The sequence below is a fragment of the Talpa occidentalis genome, unplaced genomic scaffold, assembly GCF_014898055.3.
Source record: "Talpa occidentalis isolate TD23 unplaced genomic scaffold, MPIMG_talOcc4v2.1 talOcc4.14, whole genome shotgun sequence".
NCBI classification, from domain to species: domain Eukaryota; kingdom Metazoa; phylum Chordata; class Mammalia; order Eulipotyphla; family Talpidae; genus Talpa; species Talpa occidentalis.
The window spans coordinates 20,550,807-20,571,667 of record NW_023601433.1 but is presented as its reverse complement, the minus strand read 5'-3'; the positions used below and the strand labels follow the sequence as shown (position 1 = coordinate 20,571,667).

Genomic DNA, 20,861 nt, shown 5'->3' with positions numbered 1-20,861 from the left:
AATTTTTACAGATTACAAAAAAGGAAGATAACCAGACTTTGTGCACCGCCTAATAAAAGCACTCTACTCCCCACATCCCCATCATTTACAAAGCTCCAAATATGATCCAATTCTCTACATCCAACAGCTGTTCTGTAGAAAATAGAAAGGAGAGAGAAGCATGTTAAACGACACCACGAAAACGCAATCAGCAAGATCCCTACTCCACTGTGGGAAACCTTAGGACATATCCTGGGTTCTTAACACAGTAAATGCAAGAGAGAACAAAAACCTATAGATTAAAGGGGGCTTAAGGTATATCAACCTCTATTTACCTAATTTAGAATCTGATTCAAATAGTTAAAATTTTTAAAAATTGATATGAGAGAATTTAAATATTATCTATGTCATGATATTAAGAAATTATTGTGTAATTTCTTAAATGTGTTATGGTTATAGTTTTTTTGAAGTTCATATCTTTACAGAGACATATCAAGAAAAAAATCGTCACAAAACCAAAACAATTAAGTTTGGTACATGCAATTAATCGTACCATGCTAAACTATACCACCTCAAAAAAAAAAAAGAGGAAGTTCTTTATGTATTAATTTGAACTGATCTTCAAAATGCAGTGTAGAGGGAGTATACACATATATTATATAGAATCTATTACATTATATATTATATATACATACTTATATATGTATATATAATACATAATAATGTTTCCTTGGATGGACATAAAATATATTTAGAAAGATACCCCCAAAATAATACCATGTAGGAAAGAAAGTAGGCACTCAAGGGGAAAGGGTTAAGAGGGAATGCTTTCATTTAACTCTTTTTTACCTTTTACACTTGAATTGAATGTGGATCTTGACATTTTAAAGGAAAGAATTTGCCACTTGCACTGATCCCTACAGTCCAGCATGGCTCTTGACCTATTAACTTTGCTGCTTTTACTTCTTCTTGGCCCCAGCTCAGTCCTTACCACCTACTTCTACCTCCTAGTTAACTCTCAGGACCAGTGCCTCAGCTATCACTGACCAGTTTCAGGATGCTGGAGGCCAGCGCACCTGCCATAAGAACACAGGTTCTGATGGCCATACTCTGTTCTGAGCACTAAGGAGGATGCAACCAAGAGATAATTTGCCTTTACTACTGAAGATTATGGCATATACCAAGTTTTGAAAGCAAGAGAACAGGGCAGATATCTAACCAATTCATGATTCTACACACTGAAGCATGGAATGTAGGTGAAAAATTACAAAGAGATTACTAATGTTAAGAAGTGCAAACCTTTAGTAGCAGAGCTATGATGCCTGGGAGATGTTTCAAAATCTATAATTAATATTAACTATTTTGCCTACAGGAAAAGGGCAAGAAGATTTGTGATACCAGTGAGTCAACAAACAACTCCAGACCTGAACTTCAGCATCTTTTCATTGTTCTGCCTTATTGGACAAGCCACCTGGCAGGTTTTTTACCTGCATCTCTTCTTCAAGGCCAAGAAATTGATTGAGTAATAAGGCCAGGTTTCCACCCACATTGTATCTCAGCTAGCAGAATGTCCCTGTTACAGGTCTGGCTTAAGGCATCCTCCCAACACAACCACCCAGAGATATTGGAACTTTCTTGATCTAATCTGTTAATGAGGGAGGACCGATATGTCAGATGAGGGACTTCTTTCTTTTTTTTTTAAAAGATTTGTTTTATTTATATAAAAACTGTGGTACAGGCCAGAGGCGCGGGTGGGTGAGACAGAGTGGGGAACAGAACAGGCAGACAGATCGAAAACACTGCTGAGGGGAGCAGTGGGGGAGACAGGAAAGGTCTGCTGCACCATGTGGGTAGCTCCTTGGCCTACTGGGTGATCAAACTCGTGCTGCAGTGGCTGCGGACAGCCCCAAAGTTTACGTCCTAACCCCTTGCACCACCAGGGAGGCACTCATGGGAAAAATCTTTAAGAGAAAATACTAATACTTCTCTGAATGATATTAAAGACTTAAGAAAATCTTGAGATAGGCCATATTAATAGATTGGAAGACTGAAAGATGTCAGTTCTTCTCTTCCACACTGATCTCTAACTTCAATACAATTCTAATCAAAATCCAAATGGGTTTTGGTGGTACTTGATAAGCTAATTTTAAATTTATGTGGAATAATAAAAATATCAAGAATATCTCTATGACAGACATACCTATGGAAGAACAAGATAAGGGGACTTAGTTTACCATATGCTAAGAATTCTGATAAAACTTTACTATATAACATGTAGCATAATGTTAATTCAGAGATAAATAACATAATAGTGGAACAGAATAGAAAATCTAGAAATAAATTCTGTACATATACAGAAACGTAAAATCAATGAGGAAAAGGGAAAATTGTCATTAAAAATGTGTTGGGGGGGCCCTGGGGAGGCCTCCCTGGTGGCTCAAGGGGTTAAGATGCAACCTATGAAGCTATCCTCAGCCTCTGCAGCACAAGTTCGATCCCCAGCCAGCTAGGGAGTTACCCACATGGTACAGCAGACCTCTCCTGACTCGCCTGCTCTCCCCTCAGCAGTTTATTTCAGTAGATTTGCCTGTTCTGCTCCCCACTGTCTCTGGTGAATCCTCTCACCCCCCACACCTCTGGCCTGAACCCCTGAACCTTGTATGCATAAATAAAATAAATCTTTTTTTAAAAAGAGAAAATACATTTTAACAGTAGACTAGTGATTGAATTTAAGAACTGTTTATCAACAGAGGTCATGGAAAAAAGTGATACACCATAAAGTGAGAGCAAATATTTCCAACAATGAAGGATTAGCATTAAAAATATATGAAAAACTGGGGCCTCCCTGTTGGCACAAGGGCTTATGAATCTATCTGCAGCTACTGCAGCACGAGTTCGATCCCCCCTCAGGGAGGTGACCCACATGGCACAGCAGACCTCTCCTGACTTGCCTGATGCTCCCCTCCACAGTGTATTTCAGTCAATCTGCCTGTTCTGTTCCCCACTCTGTCTCTGGTGAATCCTCTCACCCCCAGCACCTTTGGCCTGTACCCCAGTTCTTGTATGCATAAATAAATAAATCTTTGAAAAATAGGGCCTCCCCGGTGGCGCAGTGGTTGAGCGCTGGGTTGCGAAGCTGCCCGCAGCCTCTGCAGCGCCGGTTCAATCCCCGGCTGCTCCCCGGCCACGGAGGAGGGTCCCACATGGTGCGCAGACCTCTCCGGCCGCCCGCTGCTCCCCTCAGCAGTGTACTTGGGTCCTTCTGCCTGCTCTGTTCCCCGCTCTGGCTCTGGTGAATTCTCTCACCCTCCTGCGCTTCTGACTGTACCCAGTGCTTGTACAAATAAATAAATAAATCTTTAAAAAAAAAAAAAAGAATAAATCTTTGAAAAATAAAAAGTATAAAGAGGAACTCTAAAAGATCAGTTAGAAAAGGGAGGCTTAAGAGAAAAAAATAACACATGAAATAAAGAAATATTTAATGGAAAAGGAAGAACTACTGATATATGTCCCAGTCTGAAAAAAAAAAAAACCAGGTATGTGGGAACCTGGGATATGCAGTCTATAGGGAGAGACCCTCTGAGTGTAGTGCAGAAAACCATGTGGAAAGAATCTGGGCGCAAGCTGGTACTGATGAGTGAAAATGGCCAGGGAGGATGTGAAAATTGTCAATTTTATTAGTTATCATGGACCTCAAGTAAAATCTACAATTACTTCCAGAATGGAGGTCTGAGCAGCTCTGTGGGCCTACTCTCCAGTTAAACAGCCTTACATGGTGAAAATGATTGGAAACAACTATTTAAAATCTTTGGAAATTGTTCTAAGGACATAAACACCAAGAAGAACTATTTATTTGAGAGAATCTAAAATGTCAAAACAGCAAATGTTCATGGCATTTTAATCATGGCCTTCTAATTCTGCCCCTAACCCTAAGTCAGCATAACATACTCCACTCCCGGCAGATGCAGCCAGTAACAGAAGACTCCCTATTCGCTCAGCTCCCACTCAAGGGCTAATGGTGTTTTTTTTCTTCAAGGGCAGGTTGCCAGCATTTCTCTTTCTCCCTGTCTCCATTTTCACTCCATCTTTCAGAGGTAAGAATTCAGGAGAGTGTAGCCAAGAAGTCAAGGGCTCTGCTCATCCATTCCATCAATTGTTCATTTCAATAAACATCAAGACTGTTACTTTTTCTTTTAAAAAAGATTTATTTATTTATGCATACAAGAGCTGGGGTACAGGTCAGAGGTGTGGGGAATGGCAGGATTTACCAGGTCCAGAGCGGGGAACAGAACAGGCAGATTGACTGAAATACACTGCTGAGGGGAGCAGCAAGCGAGTCAGGAGAGGTCTGCTGTGCCATGTGGGTAGCTCTTTGGCTGACTGGGGATCAAACTCATGCTGCAGTGGCTGCGGACAGCTTCATAGAATGCGTCTTAACCCCTTGCGCCACCAGGGATGCCCAAGACTTCCTTTGAAGTCTTCTTTGGGTCACTTACTCAGTTCTGTTGCACTTAGATTTTCCCCTTGATTTATGTTCTATCATTTGTTGTATAATCCTGTCTCTTCATTTTGCTTAATACTATATGTTAATTTCTTTGTGTTGAGCTAAACAGCTTTCTTTCCTTAACTTATGTATTGAACTTATATTATGTGAACAGTTTGCAGGATAGAATCCTAGGTTGTTTGTCCAGGACACTTGGGTATCTGTTGCTTTATAAACTGAAACCTTTGGAGGACTGGGCCCCTAGTGTTGGCACAAGTTAAGATTTAGGGCATCTGGAAGCAAAGAGGTTCCTGATGGAGAGGACGTAGAGTTCAAGTCTTCCTAGAGGTTGTGGGTGCTAGACCTGAGGGGGAAATCTGCAACCTGCTTCTCTAGGCCAGTTCCTTAATCAGAGCTTTCCCAGAAGCCTCAGGTCAATACTGACCCCTCAGCTGTGGTCCAGCTCTGGACTGCAGGTTCTACAATTCATGTTTTTCCCAGGAGTGCCTGCACAAGCAGTTATGTGGGAGCTGGGGGTTTGCTTGCAGGCTCTCTCAACCCTCTCTTGGAGGTTTGCCCCCAGGAGAGGGTGGCCCAGCGGTTGAGCGCTGGGTTGTGAAGCTGACCGAGGCCTCTGCGGCGCCGGTTCCATCCCCGGCTGCTCCCCGGCCACTGGAGTTGGGTCCCACATGGCGCGCAGACCCCTCCTGCCGCCCGCTGCTCCCCTCAGCAGTGTACTTCGGTCCTTCTGCCTGCTCTGCTCCCTGCTCTGGCTCTGGTGAATTCTCTCACCCTCCCGTGCTTCTGACTGTACCCAGTGCATGTATAAACAAAACAAAACGAACACAAAAAAAAAAAAAAAGCCTCTATAAAAAAAAAATAGCCTTAGCTTTAAAAAAATAAATAAATTAAAAAAAAAATAAATAAGATCAGGAGGGAACTGCAATGGGTCTCTTTCTGGCAACCTCCCTGAACAGACTCTCCTTGTTGGCACAAGCTCCTACCGCAGGGCCTGAGTGCTTTGAACTCTGATTAATGTCAGCAAGCACAGTAAATGCATGTAAGCATGGCAGTTGCCCCAGGAGGGGCTAGGACAGGTATAACAAAGCCAGCTGTAGAGAGGAGATTATCTCATGAGGGGGCCAGAGATGGACGTCTATCTACTTCCAGTAATTTCTACTAACTGGACCTTCCCCAAAGTCTCAAACTCCAGCTGCCTACACCCAAGGGTTATAGATTCAAGCTGACAGTCACTGCTTTGGGGAACAGTTCAATGGACAGTTCCATAAGGACAGTTCAATGGGCCTTACGCACCCTTAATAGTAGGGGTGCAGGACGTTTCACCCTCTGGCCTGGGCCTCTTGGTTGACCACTAGCAGCATGGCATATGCTCTTGCTGCCCATCGGCTCCCCCAGCACTTGGACGTGGATCTCTGCTCTCCAGTATCCTATAGAGGAAGGCCCATTGTCAGCTGAGTTATTAAAAATAACTTTTATTTATGACCTTTTTCTTAAAGCCTTGTAGTTATTGACAGTGACATCTTGGAGGCAGCTCCTACCAGCTTGAAGAACAGAAAGAAATGAATCATCAAGACCTTTATGAGTCAGTTGATTTCACTGAATCATAAAATTAGTACCTTGAACTTTGCCATGGTAGTTATTTATGCTGCAGAAATTGCAGTTATTACAAATCATGGCTTCTCCATCCCTTGCAAACGTGTTGTAAGACACAAACACATCATTGACTGCATCTCTCTGTAGCTCATTCTTTATACACATTCTTTTTCTAAGGAAAAGAAGGAAACGAGTTCACCAAATCCAGCATAGTGGTTAACATGAGGGAGGCATACGATGGAGAGGAGCCTGTGGGCTTCTGGGGTCAGTTATGTTCTCTTTCTTGGCCTGGGCAGTGCACCCAGTTGTAGAAAAGGACCACAGACTTACAATTATTTTTTTTAAATATGGCATTTGTCACTTATTGAAGATTTCTATGTGGGAAGAAAGGAGGGGACCAGCCAGTCAGAGACTAGAGGCTAGAATATCTCAATTATCGACATCAATTTTTATGGACACAGAATTTGTGTCAAATTCCTGCCTTCCCCCTACCATATGCGATTAGTTCTCGAATTGCTTTGGGATTCAAACAATGGAGAGGGCCTTGGATTCACAACTAAACAAACTTCAAAGGCTACCACATTTGAGAACACCTTCAAATATACATTTTATTTATTTATTTATTTTTAAGCATTCCCATGCCAGCAGTACATATTTATTATTATACATGAATGGTCCAAAGACTTACATAGATGAAATAGCACTTAGTGACATGGAGTGGAAATTACAATTTTATATATATTTAAAAAATACATACACACACACACACACACATTCCCCTCCTCTCTCCACGGCTCACCATACATTGCTATAAAATTGGGAGGCATGAAGCTGGAGGAGTTCCAATATACATAACTCACTGAACTATCTCAAGCATAAAAACTGAACTGACGCTGCAAAAATAAAGTTTCTTTCCTCAAATATTTTGATCTGAGTTCAAGCAAAGCAGATAATGAACACAAAGATTTTCATCCTATTCAATACACTTTAAAACGTAATAGATTCAACAGTTGTGAAGTCCAGCAAAGGTAGAGGTTGTTGGAATGAATAATGCATTTCATCCAAAAAAGAAAAAAAAAAAAAAGGTCTACAGCAGATCAGTTTTGTCCTGGCTCTCAAATATTTAAGAATCATAATTTACTACACTCAAACAGTAAGTTAAGCCAGAACAAACAAATGATAAACAGAAATCATTACTTCAAACAAGGCATTATTTATTGCCCTTGGTTTCTTTAGACAAAAATTTCACTAGTGCAAGAGCATCATTTACCTGAAAGCTCAGGAGTCACAATTAAAGAGCACTCGTACAAAACTATTTCCTTTTTTTCTGTAAAAAGTGCCACATACTATACAAATGAACAAACAAAAGCCACGCATGGACTAATGAAAAGCCGTTTGTCTCCATCTCTTGTCATTGAGGAAAGGCCAGAGTGATTCTTTGATTCCAATTCGAAATGGAGTCCGCTGGCCAATGCCCAAGGTCTCTAACTTGGAGCAGTCGAGCTGAGCGTTTCTTGGACGCTGTGCTCCCAAGACAGGACTGTCAGTTATAGGTCTTAAGTGACTGCTGGAGAGGTTGAAGGCATCCTCAATTGCACAAGCCATTTCATATTTGGTCATCTGTTCATTGCCAGACCAGTGAAAGGTTCCCTTAATCGATGGATCCACCATTCTCTTCTCCGCTAACTGGCGACACTGTGGCTACGTCTTTGATATGCTTGGGGAACCTCTGCTGCCAGTGGTCCACGTTTGCGGACTTGTTGCTAAACTGCGCTTTATCAAACATAACAGTCACAGCACTTTCCTCAAGCTTTTCAACTTCTCCATATAGAATTGGAATCCTCAAAACAGCAGCTCCTAAATTGTTCTGTAGGACAGACTTTTCTCCTTCTAATTTTGTTTTACCATACAGATTTAGGGGACATAGGATGTCTTCCTCTCTGTAAGGTGGATGTGTTCCATCAACTACATAATCTGAGCTAATATAGATTAGAAATGCTCCCATTGCAGCTGCTTCCTTTGCTAAATTCCCAGAAGCATCCACATTAAGTTGAGAGCAGCATCTGGCTGATTTTCTACAACATCTGGCCTTCTTTCTGCTGCACAATGTACTATAACGTGGGGCTGAAAATCATGAATGATGTGATGAACTGCAACAGCATCCAACAAATTCACCTGTTCAAATTTCGGTCTCACTCTTCTAAAACCACAGCCAACAAAATGCTTTCTCCTGAAACTCTTTGTACACAGCTCTGCCAAGCAGCCCGCTGGCACCAGTATTCAGAACCCGCCTACTGGGGATGTTAACTTCCTCCTCCACCAGCAGGCAGTCCCCAGGAGTGAAGTGGATGGACGGCTCCCTCTCGAGTCCCACCATGCCCGCCATCTTGTAGCCGTCGCCACGGTGGCCACCACCTCCTCTGGCCCAAGACCGCTTGGGCCCAAATATACATTTTAAAAGCAAAGAATGTCACAATAGTCACTCCAAATAATGGGAACGACAAAGGGCTCATAATGGTTGTAGAAGGCAATAAAACATTAATTTTGTTGTTATAAGCTGAGCTTTTAACTCCTAAAATACATAATAGAGTTCTATAAAGAGCAGAGTTCTTTAGTACATGGATTTCTTTCTTTATACTGTTCTATTTTGTGACATATTTCATAAACATTAAAATTGGTGACAGTGTGCATCCTTGCTGTGTTCTTGATCGTAAAAGGGAAATTTTTCCAGTTTTCAAGTTAGGTATTTTATTGGTTAGGTCTATGATAGATGACCTTTATTATGTTGACACATGTTCCTTCTTTTGTCATGTTGTTTAAAATATTTGTCTTAAATGAAAATATCGGGTGGTTTCACTTATAGGAGGAATATAGGGGAACCAAACAAGGGATCAGGAAAACAACAACAACAACAACAAAAAAACAAAAACAGAATTATCCAGCAAACTATAAACTGTGTAAAAATTGGAGACATTCAGCAGGGGAGGAGGAAAGAGGAGGGTCAAAATAGGGGAGGGAAGAGCACAGGAGACCATGGTGACTGTTTACTGGTGACTTGGTGGTGGGAATTTAATGGGGATAATACCTGAGAGGAGAATTCAAACACCGTACAAAAATGAACAATGATGTAAATATATATATATATAAACTATATTTATCTTAAATGAATGTTCTTATCAAAAACTTTCTCTGCATCTATAGACATTGTTATATGATTTTAATCTTTTGCTGATGTGATATATTGAATCATTCTTACATCCCTAAGAAAAATCCCACCTGAGATAAATTCCTAATGATGTGCAATCCTTGTAATGCACTGTGGAATTCTGTTTGTGTACACCTTATTCGTTGTGTACTGTCTTTAATTTGCTCTCTCCATGCCCTCTCCCTTTTGTATAAACTCAATTCTTTTTTTTTTAGGATTTATTTATGTGTACAAGAACTGAGGTACAGTCCAGAGGTGTGTGGGGGGTGAGAGGATTCACCAGAGACAGAGTGGGGAACAGAACAGGCAGACTGACTGAAACACACTGCTCGGGAGCAGCAGGTGAGACAGGAGAGGTCTGCTGCACCATGTGGGTAGCTTCCTGGCCGGGGATTGAACTGGTGCTACAGTGGCTGCGGATAGTTTCATAGGTTGCTTCTTAACCCCTTGTGCCACCAGGGAGGCCCTAAACTCAATTCTACAGACAGACTTCTAGGGTTTGTTTTTGCTTTTTTTTTGACACTTTTTTTTTTGTCTCTACATTCCACGTATGTGACACCATTAAGTATTTGTCTTTCTCCTTCTGACTTATTTGAGCATAACCCCTACAGTTCTATCCATTTTGTCACAAATGTTGAGTTCATCTTTCTTTTTATAGCTCCGTTGTCTGTCTATATACCACATCTTCCTAATCCTCTCATCAGTACTTGGGCACTTAGCTTGTTTCCATTACTTGGCTATTGTAAGTCAGGCTTCAGTGAACACATTATATATATGTTGCTTTGAATTATTATTTTGCATTCTTTGGGCAGACATCTAGGAGTGAAACTGCTGGATCATATGGTAGTTCTATTTGTTTTCAATATTCCTTGCAGCTTTGTCTCACTTATGATTACAATTATTTTGTAGAAAAATGTTTAAACTCCTTTCTTATTTCTCTTGTGTATATTCCATAGCTGTTTTTTTTTTTTGGGGGGGGGGCGTTAACCTGGGGATTAAATTAAAATTTTTTTTAAAGATTTATTTATTTATACAAGAACTGGGGTACAGGCCAGATGTGCAGGAAGGTGAGAGGATTCACCAGAGACAGAGCAGCACAGGACTGACTGAAATACACTGCTGAGGGGAGCAGCGGGCGAGACAGGAGAGGTCTGCTGCACCAAGTGGGATTCTCGCCAGCCGGGCAGGTGGGATCGAACTGGCGCTGCAGAGGCTGCGGACGGCTTCACAGCGCTGCGCTCAACCACCTGCGCCACCAGGGGAGGCCCCTAAGTTTAAATTTTTATGTGATAACACTCTGATTTGAATTTATACCAACTTAAGTAACTTATAAAAATTTGGCTCCTTGAGCCCTCTCTGCTCACCTTTCAGTTGTTGATGTCACAAAATTACTTCTTTATACATTTTGTGCCCCAAAATATAAAATATAAACTAATAATTCCTTTAAATGCATTGGTTTCTTAAGTACAAAATAAGATTTGGTGTTACAAATCAAAGTTACAATAATACTAGCTTCCCTGGTAGTCTGCCCTGGTAGAGCAAAATTTGTGGTCACTGCTTTCGTCGTGATCCACAACATAATAGTAAGGAAATGGGGAACCTCTTACCAGGCCTCAGACCACATCTTCTGCTAGGACTGCCTAGTTGGTTTCTTATTCAAGAAGTCTTAGAAATGTTTTCTTTAACCTGTACGGTGAAAAACCATACAGCTTTAGGGTTAAACTTGCCTTCTTCAAGTTCAGCCAGTCTTTTCCAGATTTTAAGTTCTGTATGTTACAGCATTGACTACTTCTAGTGGATGAATGGCATGATTATCTATATATATTCATTATGTAACCTCGAGTCTCATTGCTCCTGGGTTTTTAAAGAATGTATTAATAGTATAATGTAGCAGGAAGCACATAAGTTTTGGAAATAGGTAGCTCTGGTTCAAATCACATCATTCACTTGTATAACACCTTGGATATTATACAAAATGCTTAACCCGAATCAACTTCCCTATATTGAGTAAAACCTGATTTATAAGGTTGCTGTGAAGATTTAAACAACACATGTAAAACACACAGTGTAGAACTTTAAGAGGTGGTAGCTGTTAATATGGCATCTGTTAGAGTGAGCTCTATAATCTCATGTATGAAATACAAAGCAAACAAGTAGCACTGGTAACAACACATTTATTTATGTACCCTGTTGTGTGACCGGGAGGTGCTTTTTCACTTTCAAATAATTTAACAATTAAAATTCCAAAAGGTAAGCTAGTTATTTATTGTTGCTCATGAGCATAAGTAAACAGACATGATACCACATAAAGGAATTAAACATATCTAAACTTTTGGTATAGCTTTGATTGTGGACCAGTATACTTTGGCAATGGACCTAATAAATTACCAGTATGCTTCAAAATAACATGGCTCTCTTCAGACAAAACAGGAAACACTTGAAAGTAACTTTTGAATTTCAAAAATAAAGATTCATAGGAAGCTGGAAAAGGCCAACATTACCTAAGCCTATAGTATTTATCATGAATACAAATTTTATGCTATTAAAAATAAAATGGTAGGCAGCAGTCAACAAATTGCTCATTTCATTTTGCAGACTAGTTTTTTAAATTCATCTCAGATGATAGGCAGTATTTATTTTCAAGTAGTTTTTACTAACTTTTTGTGCGCAAGTTAAGGGAATTCAGATTGATCCCAATTATATGGTATGTAAAATTGGATTTTGTATTAGAAATCACCATTTCCAAGACACTGCATCACATGGGATGTTTCCTTTCAGAATGCCTTATTATTCCTGGCTTCAAATCTTACTTATAGCATGTTATTTTTAGAGGATTTGATAACAAATGTGTACTCTTTGCAGGATTAGGATATAGGAATGTGCTGGTCACCAAGGATGAATTTTATATTACACTGAAACTATATACTGTTGGAAATAGACAAGATAGGGAGTTCCTAGATCCTAGAAAATATTATGGCTAAGGAAATAGGGAACTCAAAAAAGAAATCCACCTCCTAGAAACTAATTTCGTATAGTAAAATAGAATTAAGTGCCCTGTCTTAGGAAAAAGTTTATTAAAGAACTGGGACATCAAACATCATTTCTTTGGAGATTAAAGTGCAGGCTATGAAATGGCATATAAAATAATGCATAAAATAGTGCAATAAGGTGTCTTTTTTTTATTACACATAGCCTTATGTTCACATGTCCCTTTTTCTCTCAAAATTCCAGCTGTAGTGACACCTTTAGCTTATTTAAGCATTAAACTCTTTTTACTCACCTTTGGGGCTACATAGAATATTTTAACAAGTAGAATAACAACACACACATCTTGAAACTACTAGAAATTAAGGCAAGCCCCAGTAAAGTTCAGTATTCCTCAATAACATTTTACAAAACAAAGGTGACTCCAAAACTACTGGCTTTAGACCTGATGGCACCCCAATGGTCTTTAAAATATGTTAAAGAATCCATTTTGTATTTGTATTACTGAATCCATTTTGTATTTGTTTCATTACTTTCAGGCTCTATATATCAAAAAAAGAGCTGGAAAAAGAACAGATTCTATAACTTCATGTTCTGAGATAATTCATCATTTCAGGAATATGTGAAAACCAAGCCAGGCCCATGTGGGATATAAACTGAGGATCCTGCTGGGGTGAGGTGGGGGCAGTCTTCATTTTTTATGTATGTCTGTTCACATTCTCTTTAGTGTTGTACAATAATCAATTTCTGAGTGGGAACAACCCATTAAAATAGAGAAGTCTCTTCTGAAAAACAGCCAAGGAAGATGACAAGAACAGTTTACAAAATGTTGTTCTAGGACAACACAGTATTAATATATAGCATTTAAATTAGTCTATAGTCCAGGGCAGGATAGTTTTCTCTCAGGAAGCTAAGTTATAATTTTCCTGTAACATGTCAGTTTTAGTTGATCAAAATAATTTGTGATTTGTTGAATTTTAAATACCACTATACTATCCAAAAGTATAACTATCAAATAGGTAATATCCCAACATGTTTTAGCTAGGTAGTTTAATAAGATTTAAAACAAACAACTTAACTGTAGTGTTTTATTCTCTGTTGTTACGGAACATTCGTGCATTAACAAGTGCAACTCGTTAATCTTATGGGCAGGTGATTACAGTGTATACTGTAGAAATTTGAATTTTGAAACAAAATCCACCTTCTATTAGTGTGAATGCTCATTATGAAAGCCAAATTCTCATGTTAACTAATGGAAGACTGTAGGTACATTTAGGGTATCTACATGTAGTTTAAAAAGAAATTCAGGAAACTTTAACTCATTAACAACTACTTAAGGAAATAATCTGAGGTTATATCCCTTTGATGCATAAGGATCATACTTTGCAAACCTGTAAACATGTACTTTGTTACTTAAAAAAAGTCTTCCCATTACAAGGAAAGCAGACTATTAAAGGCCATGAGTATTCCAGCAGGCCTCCTCCAAAGTTATGATAATATGGCTAAATCCTATGATTAGAAAAAATGAGATCTGCTGAGAAAATAAGTTTCAGACGTGACGTAGACTTTTATGGATGACCTTGGCTGACAAGTGTTTTTTGGAAATTGTTTATTTTAGTATTACCTTCCCAACAAACCATGAAACACTTGGATGTTACTTTATGGTTTTTCATTGAAAACATACTATATTGTAAATGGAGTTTCAAACTAAGACATAGAGTTGATCAAAATCTAAGGACAATGTTATGTAAGGACAGTATTAAAAATGGGTAAGAAAAATTTTCATTTAGTGAAATTAAGCTAAAAGATGCAAATCCATGTCATGTTGGAGGGATAAAAAAGGTGGTATCCTTGTGCTTTTCTTCAACTAAGGTACTTACCACAACCTTAAAATTTATACAGGTGTCAAACTCCCACCTGGAAAGGGATAGTTTTCTACATTACACCTAAATTTATTTTAAATAACTGAAGTCCAAAGCAACAGTTTTTAAAAGAACTTAACAGTAAATAGTAACTACATAATTTAGTACATTAAAATAAAACTAGGACAGTAATAACTGAATGTCTCAAAAATATACAAGTGGGGAAAATAACCACTGTACACAATTTGGAGGTTGTTTAAAGTGACCACTCAGAAGGTTGAACAGTGCAAGACATGCTTTTCCAGTTACAAGCTCAAAATAGGAGTGCAAACGAAATTAAAGCTTTTGTTTAAAGTTGTAGGAAAAGGAAAGCTTGAAATTATTAAAAAGCTTCCCTCAGGTCATCCCCCAGAAATGAAATGATCAAAATGCTTTTTCATGGTAAAATTTTCTCAATGAACTTTTTTCAAAGGCAAAACTGCATCCCACAAGTTGAGTCCCCTACTCAGTCACCACACTGGATCAATGAGCACATACACAGTGATGAGAGTGAGGAACAGTACTAGTTACCAGAGGTCTGATATTGATAGAGCCTTGGAATTTGGGGTTCTGCCTTAGCCAGTATACCTGAACCCTACAGAGAATAGATAAAGCAACAGGGCTTTAATACTCTTGTTCCTGTAAAACTGGAGGACAAATGGACTAATAAATCCCTTCCCCTAGAGGCAAGCCACTGTGGTGGAAGATGTTAAGTGCTTAAATAAACCAAGACACTGCTCTAAAAAGTGGAGAAGTATAGAGGTTCAAGATCAATACCAGTGCAAGAGCTTTTTAAGTGAGCTGACTAGGCAATGCATGCATCCATCCATGCAAATGTAGGACATGGCCCCCTAAGAAAACTGAAAATATATGTAACAACTGGATAAACCCCTTGACAGTAATTTATAAAAATATATAGTCAATACTGTAGAGGCCCCTTCTACAGTCAATACTATGGAAGTCCATTTTTAGTTACCCATTATTTCAATACCAAAAAGCATTTACTACTTTTCAGACATTCCAGACAAAGGTCACTTATAACAAAAAGTCAACTTTTTTTAAACAAGATATTGTCCATTTAAAAAGTAGATCTTTTCTTTCAAGTGAACAGGACATTTTCTGTATTAAGCTTAACTTCTAGTCTATCAAGACTGGTTTGTTTAAGATCCTTATGTAATGTGCATATACGCAGAAACAAATAAACTTACTTTAAACATTTTCTGCACAGAAAAAAAGTTAACTTCTTAAACATGATAGAACAGGTCTGGTTAGTACAAATCTATTGCAAAGTAAAAAGATTCTGTGCATCAGTTCAACCAGGAGAAGCAGGAAAAGAATGTCCCAATCATGAAAGTTCAAGTGTAAGTTGTGTTCTGAAAGCCTAGAAGCCTAAGGGACACCATGCTGCTCACAGTATCCTGATAAGCGTAATTGCTTAAGCTACTAAGCCAGTGTCTTCCTCTGCAGCTAGAACCACATTTCAATTTACTTTCTATTCCGGAGACGTTTAGATTTCCTAAGCGAGTCTATGGCTTCTGCAGCCTTTTTTCGTTTCCGAGGAGACTCTTCATTCTGCCCGGACCCTGAGGAGTTTCCTACTGCACTTTCCATGACTTCTCGTAGTTTGCGCTCTAGCTCTGCCAACCGTGCATTCTGTTCACCTATGATCTGGGTCTGCTCTAGCAGTTTCTGGTCCTGGTCTTGAAGCTGTTTCTGCTGTTCTTGCACTTTGGTGCGAAGCTCAGAAATTTCACGCCTGAGAACAGTCACACCAGCACCATTTGTCTTAACCTGCTGCTGAAGTTTTGTAACCTCTTGTCTTGAAGGGTTTTGCTTGGAGAAAAGCTGCATTGTTGTTAGGGCTGCAGAAGGTCCTGGAACTGTGGAGAAATAGTTCAAAATAGTCAATCACTTGAAATGGCTATCAATAATACCGCATTAATTAAACTTACTTTAAAATGGGAGATCCTTATGCCATCACTTGTGAAAATTTCTTCTTTGCAGTCTGCTTGGTTTCTAATGGGTTAGTATCAGACACCTTATTTTAACTGTAAATGAGTTTCAATTCTAATTCTCATATTTATGTGGTAATATGTGGAGTCAAAGCAAATGGAGAAGGGTATAGTAGAATAAACTTGGACTTAAAATATTATAAAACATTTTTTAGGACATAGTAAGAAAATACAAGTAGTGAATGTGGAATATAATTATTTTCTATCTTATTTCATATAAGCAAACAATCTTTCTTATTAAAAGTACAGACCATTCATATGTCTAAGTTCTCTCTATACTCAGTTGTATGCGAAGGCTTTAACTTTAGCCAAACAGTAAGAATACCATCAAAAAAATGGGCATCATACATGATCGTCATGAAGAATTTCTGACATGGTTAGGAAGACTTTGGAGCTACTCTGTTTGGGGATAAATCGTGTGCATAAAATTTTCACTATTTTAAACTATTTTTTTTTTTAAAGATTTATTTACTTATGCATACAAGAACTGGGATATAGGCCAGAGGTGCAGGGGGTGAGAGGATTCATCAGAGACAGTGGGGAACAGAACAGACAGAGTGACTGAAATACACTGCTGAGGGGAGCTGCGGGCAAGACAGGAGAGGTCTGCTGTGCCTGGCTGGCTGGGGATGGAACTCATGTTGCAGAGCCTGTGGACAGCTTCACAGTGCTGTGTTTAACCCCTTGCACCACCAAGGAGGCCCCTCTTAACGGTTTTCTAAAAGGACAGACCCATCTATTCTGACCCTAAATCCATCATGCTAATTTTCTCCTCGTTCATCTAAATAAACAGAATATTTTCCTTGACAGAGGTATCATCTTCCTTCTTTCTCTGCTTATCTTTTCCTGACTTCCACTTCCACATCAAAGCTCAAACCAATTTTTACCTCTTGTGAAGATTAAATAAGACCAGTCAACAATGAATTATCTTCCTTAAGATTATCTAAAACAGTTTATATATTTAAAATAAATATTTAAAAATATTTGAAATATTTAAAATATTAAAATATTTCTCTTTGTCTATGATAATTTAACTATGACTCTGGATCTATATGCCTTACTTTCGAAATAGTAAGATCTTTAAGAATAGACACCACATATCAAACTTTTTAGTCTCTCCAGGACACAGTACAGTGTTGTGTGCAAAATAGGTACTTAGTAAACAGTAGATGTATTAATGCTGAGTTTTGTTATTAAATTACAGAGAGCCACTCAGTTACCCACTGACTACTCCAGGGAGCTTCTAATCTAAACAGAACACAGCTTCAGAAATTTTTCCCCCTCACTTAAAGTATTTGCAAGGATTGAGAATACTGAGCAATTTAATCTTCTAGTAGATAAGGGCACAAATCTCTAGGATCCAGTATCCTTTTGCAAAACAGCTATCACAGAAGAAGTGACAGTGTTCAAAATAGCCTTTAGAAGGCTTACAGCCCTGTCTTTTAAAGCAGCAGTTAGATAATTTGGGGGGCTGAAATAATTCACTGGATATTTTTATGAAGAATTTTTTTGTTTTATCTGGTTCATTTAATTTTGTTTTACGGTAATGAAGATTAACTAGTCAGAAACAACAAAGAGACACACAAATTCAAGATACATGGTTAAGTGGGTGGGGAAGAAGTTATAACTACGTATGAATGTTATTATAAATTGAATATATTACAAACAACAGATACCTGGAGGAGAGCCCATGAGTCTTCCAGATACATCTGATCCTGGTAATTTCCTCTTTAAAATTGGAACAATTTTTTCATCAAAGTATTCCATTGCCATGGAGGAAATATCCCTCAATTCTTGAAGTACTTCATGAGCTCGTTGAGGGGCTCTGGTAGAATTGACATATCTCAACACACGATAAATCTCATCAATAACCTAAAATAATGAATTCTCATTAGCACTTTCAATTTCTTAAAAAAGAAAAGTTAAATAGGGAGAGAAGTGACTGCTTATTTTATAATTCCTGTGAAGCTCTATAGAGTAATTTGATATTCCAACTATAGCTCTTGCCCTTAAAGAAATCATAATGTAACTGGGGAGACAGATGTTTTAGTTAAGAGACATAAAGAGGAATATATAAATTGCTAAAGAAACTAGAAAATAAAACTCAATCCTCTCTGTAAGCAGTGCTAAAGGTGGGAGGAATTATTCAAAACTGGATTTTGTTAATTCTCTAAACCTGATTCACTCTAACTGGAATCTATTTCCCAAAGCCTCAGAGACTCAACCTGATTTACTTCTCTCTTTTTGTACTGACACCACATGCTCTATCTCTTTTTTACTTTCAGACTTGCTATGAACTGGAAAAAGGTCTTCTTAGATTGATCTTTCTTGCTATCACCAATGAGTAGCAAAAGATCCTTTTCCGTTTTAATGATAATTGTAATGGGGAAACACAAGGCACAACACATAAGAAGACACAAAATTCCTATAAACCTTGTTTCTAATTTTTGCTGGAAAGACGTTTTTCCTTTTATCTATTTATCTGTGAAGTTATGCTTAATACTTCCCCTGGTTTTAGCATAGACCTGAAGATAATAATTTTTAAAAAAGATTTATTTATTTATACAAGAACCAGGGTACAGGCCAGATTTGTGGGAGGGTGAGAGGATTCACCAGAGACAGAGCGGGGACCAGAACAGGCAGACTGATGAAATACACTGCTGACGGGAGCAGCGGGTGCGACAGAAGAGGTCTGCCGTGCCATGTGGGACCTTCGCCCACCGGCCAGGATGGAACTGGCGCTGCAGAAGCTGCAGACAGCTTCATGGTGCTGCACTCAACCGCCTGTGCCACCAGGGGAGGCCCTGAAATAATATTTTTTTTTATTTTGAAGATAACGATTTATATCTAGACCTCTAGTCTAGATATCTATTCCAATTGGCCTTTATGTCACAAAAATACTGGGTTAATCAGCCCTGAATTCCACTGCATTTATCCATTTATCCAGTACCCACCTCTGGAACAGTTTTATTTTATTTATTTATTTTGTAAAGATTTTATTTATGCATACAAGAGCTAGGGTACAGGCCAGAGGTGTAGGGGGTGAGAGGATTCACCAGAGACAGAGCGGGGAACAGAACAGGCAGATTGACCGAAGTACATTGCTGAGAGGAGCAGCGGGCGGGCCAGGAGAGGTCTGCTGCGCCATGTGGGTTGCTCCCTGGCTGGCCGGGGGATTGAACCCGTGCTGCAGCTTCATAGTGCTGTGGCTTAACCCCCTGCGCCACCAGGGAGGCCCTGGAACAGTTTTATACTCTGTATTCTCTTCTCCTTTACTTGGGCCTCTGTATACTACTAAAGAAACATGTAATCTTGCAGGATAATACCACAGCAAACTCAGTCCTTAACATTTTATAGACTCAGTAGAATGGGATGGTCCTTGTCAGTTTAGCATCATATATGCCTAATAAATGCCAGCAAAATGGAACTGTTAGGATATGTCCTTATGTGAACCAGAGAAGACTCCACAGGTGTGGCCACATCTGATCCTGGAGAGATGGACAGGATGAGTTGGTATATACACAAGCAGATATAACAGGAGGTAAGACATGTTGCGATCCAGTTACATGAGACATGCAGGTGATACCAGCCAGCAAGCAGCTGGAAATATAGGTTGGGAGTTCAGAAAAAAGAGTGCAGATGACAGAGAGGTCTCAAGCCAATGGCACTGAAGGGACTGGCAATGTCAAGGGAGAAGATACAGAAAAAGATAGTCAAAGGCCAAATCCTGAAGCACCAATGGTTAAGTCATACATTTATTTTCGGAACAGTAATTATGAACTCACTTCAGAAGAAAGTAACACTTTCAACAATAACTTTTTGAACCATCAAGTTAGAAATTAGTATAGATATTGAAAAAAGCAAGAAAATAAGAGTACTATCCTTTGGGCTTAAGAATTTAATTATATGAGCATATTTATTAAGATAAACATTTTCAAGCATGTATGAGGTTCTTTAGAGGTGTGTAGTAAGAAAGCATAGTATCTGCCCAATTCTCAAGATATTTAATCTTCTGAGTAGGTTTAATTACTTTCTGAAAATAATTTAAGCAACAAGAATGTAATGGCATAAGTCTCGAGGTACAGTGGAAAGGCCACAGGCCTGATGCAGGTCACTTAAACTGTTAATGGCTGCTTCTACACCTTTCAAATAACATGCCACATGCTGAATCATAGCCAAGCTTGAGATAACAGAATAGTTATGAAAAATATCAATTTTAATAAAGTATGGTACAAACTAGATGTGAACAATTATCTCATTTCTAACACATGTAGTTCACTCTATGATGCTTATGTTTAAATTGACATAGTAATAAATGCTATATTATAAGCATCATTTCACTCTTTGCCCTGTTGTGGGTAAGAACATTTCTATCTCATTTAACCTATTTAGCAAACAAAGTTCCTATTAGAATATTGAATATGTTTTCATTTTTAATCTTTGCCTTTTTATTCTACTTGGGATGTCCTTAATTTCCGTTTCTATTTTCTAAAATTTTCTTCTATATTTTACAAATGTACATTTAAGTACATTTAACTTTTTCTTTATATGACAGTATTTCACTATATATTTTCTTACTTCTAGAATATTATAGTTTCTACTTGAAGTTTTATATCCTTGTATGGTTTTCTCAAAGGTGTTTCCCCCCATTTAGTTTATTCTGTGTTTCATATTAGTCTGGT

At 38.6% G+C, this 20,861-nt stretch overlaps 1 protein-coding gene and 1 pseudogene across 1 annotated transcript in view; both read right to left on the bottom strand.

The window, feature by feature from the left end:
* Positions 1-7,152: 7,152 nt before the first annotated feature.
* Positions 7,153-8,453, bottom strand: LOC119245213 (methionine adenosyltransferase 2 subunit beta-like; annotated as a pseudogene).
* Positions 8,454-11,413: 2,960 nt separating this feature from the next.
* The window catches only part of FBXO28 (F-box protein 28), a 31,405-nt gene continuing 21,957 nt past the window's right edge, over positions 11,414-20,861 (bottom strand). Inside the window, exons 4-5 of the mRNA XM_037510168.2 lie at positions 17,856-18,051; positions 11,414-16,047 (exon numbers count right to left, since the gene is read on the bottom strand). Coding sequence (XP_037366065.1) covers positions 15,653-16,047; positions 17,856-18,051 — 591 coding nt within the window. The 3' untranslated portion in view covers positions 11,414-15,652. The remainder of the gene's footprint in view (positions 16,048-17,855; positions 18,052-20,861) is intronic.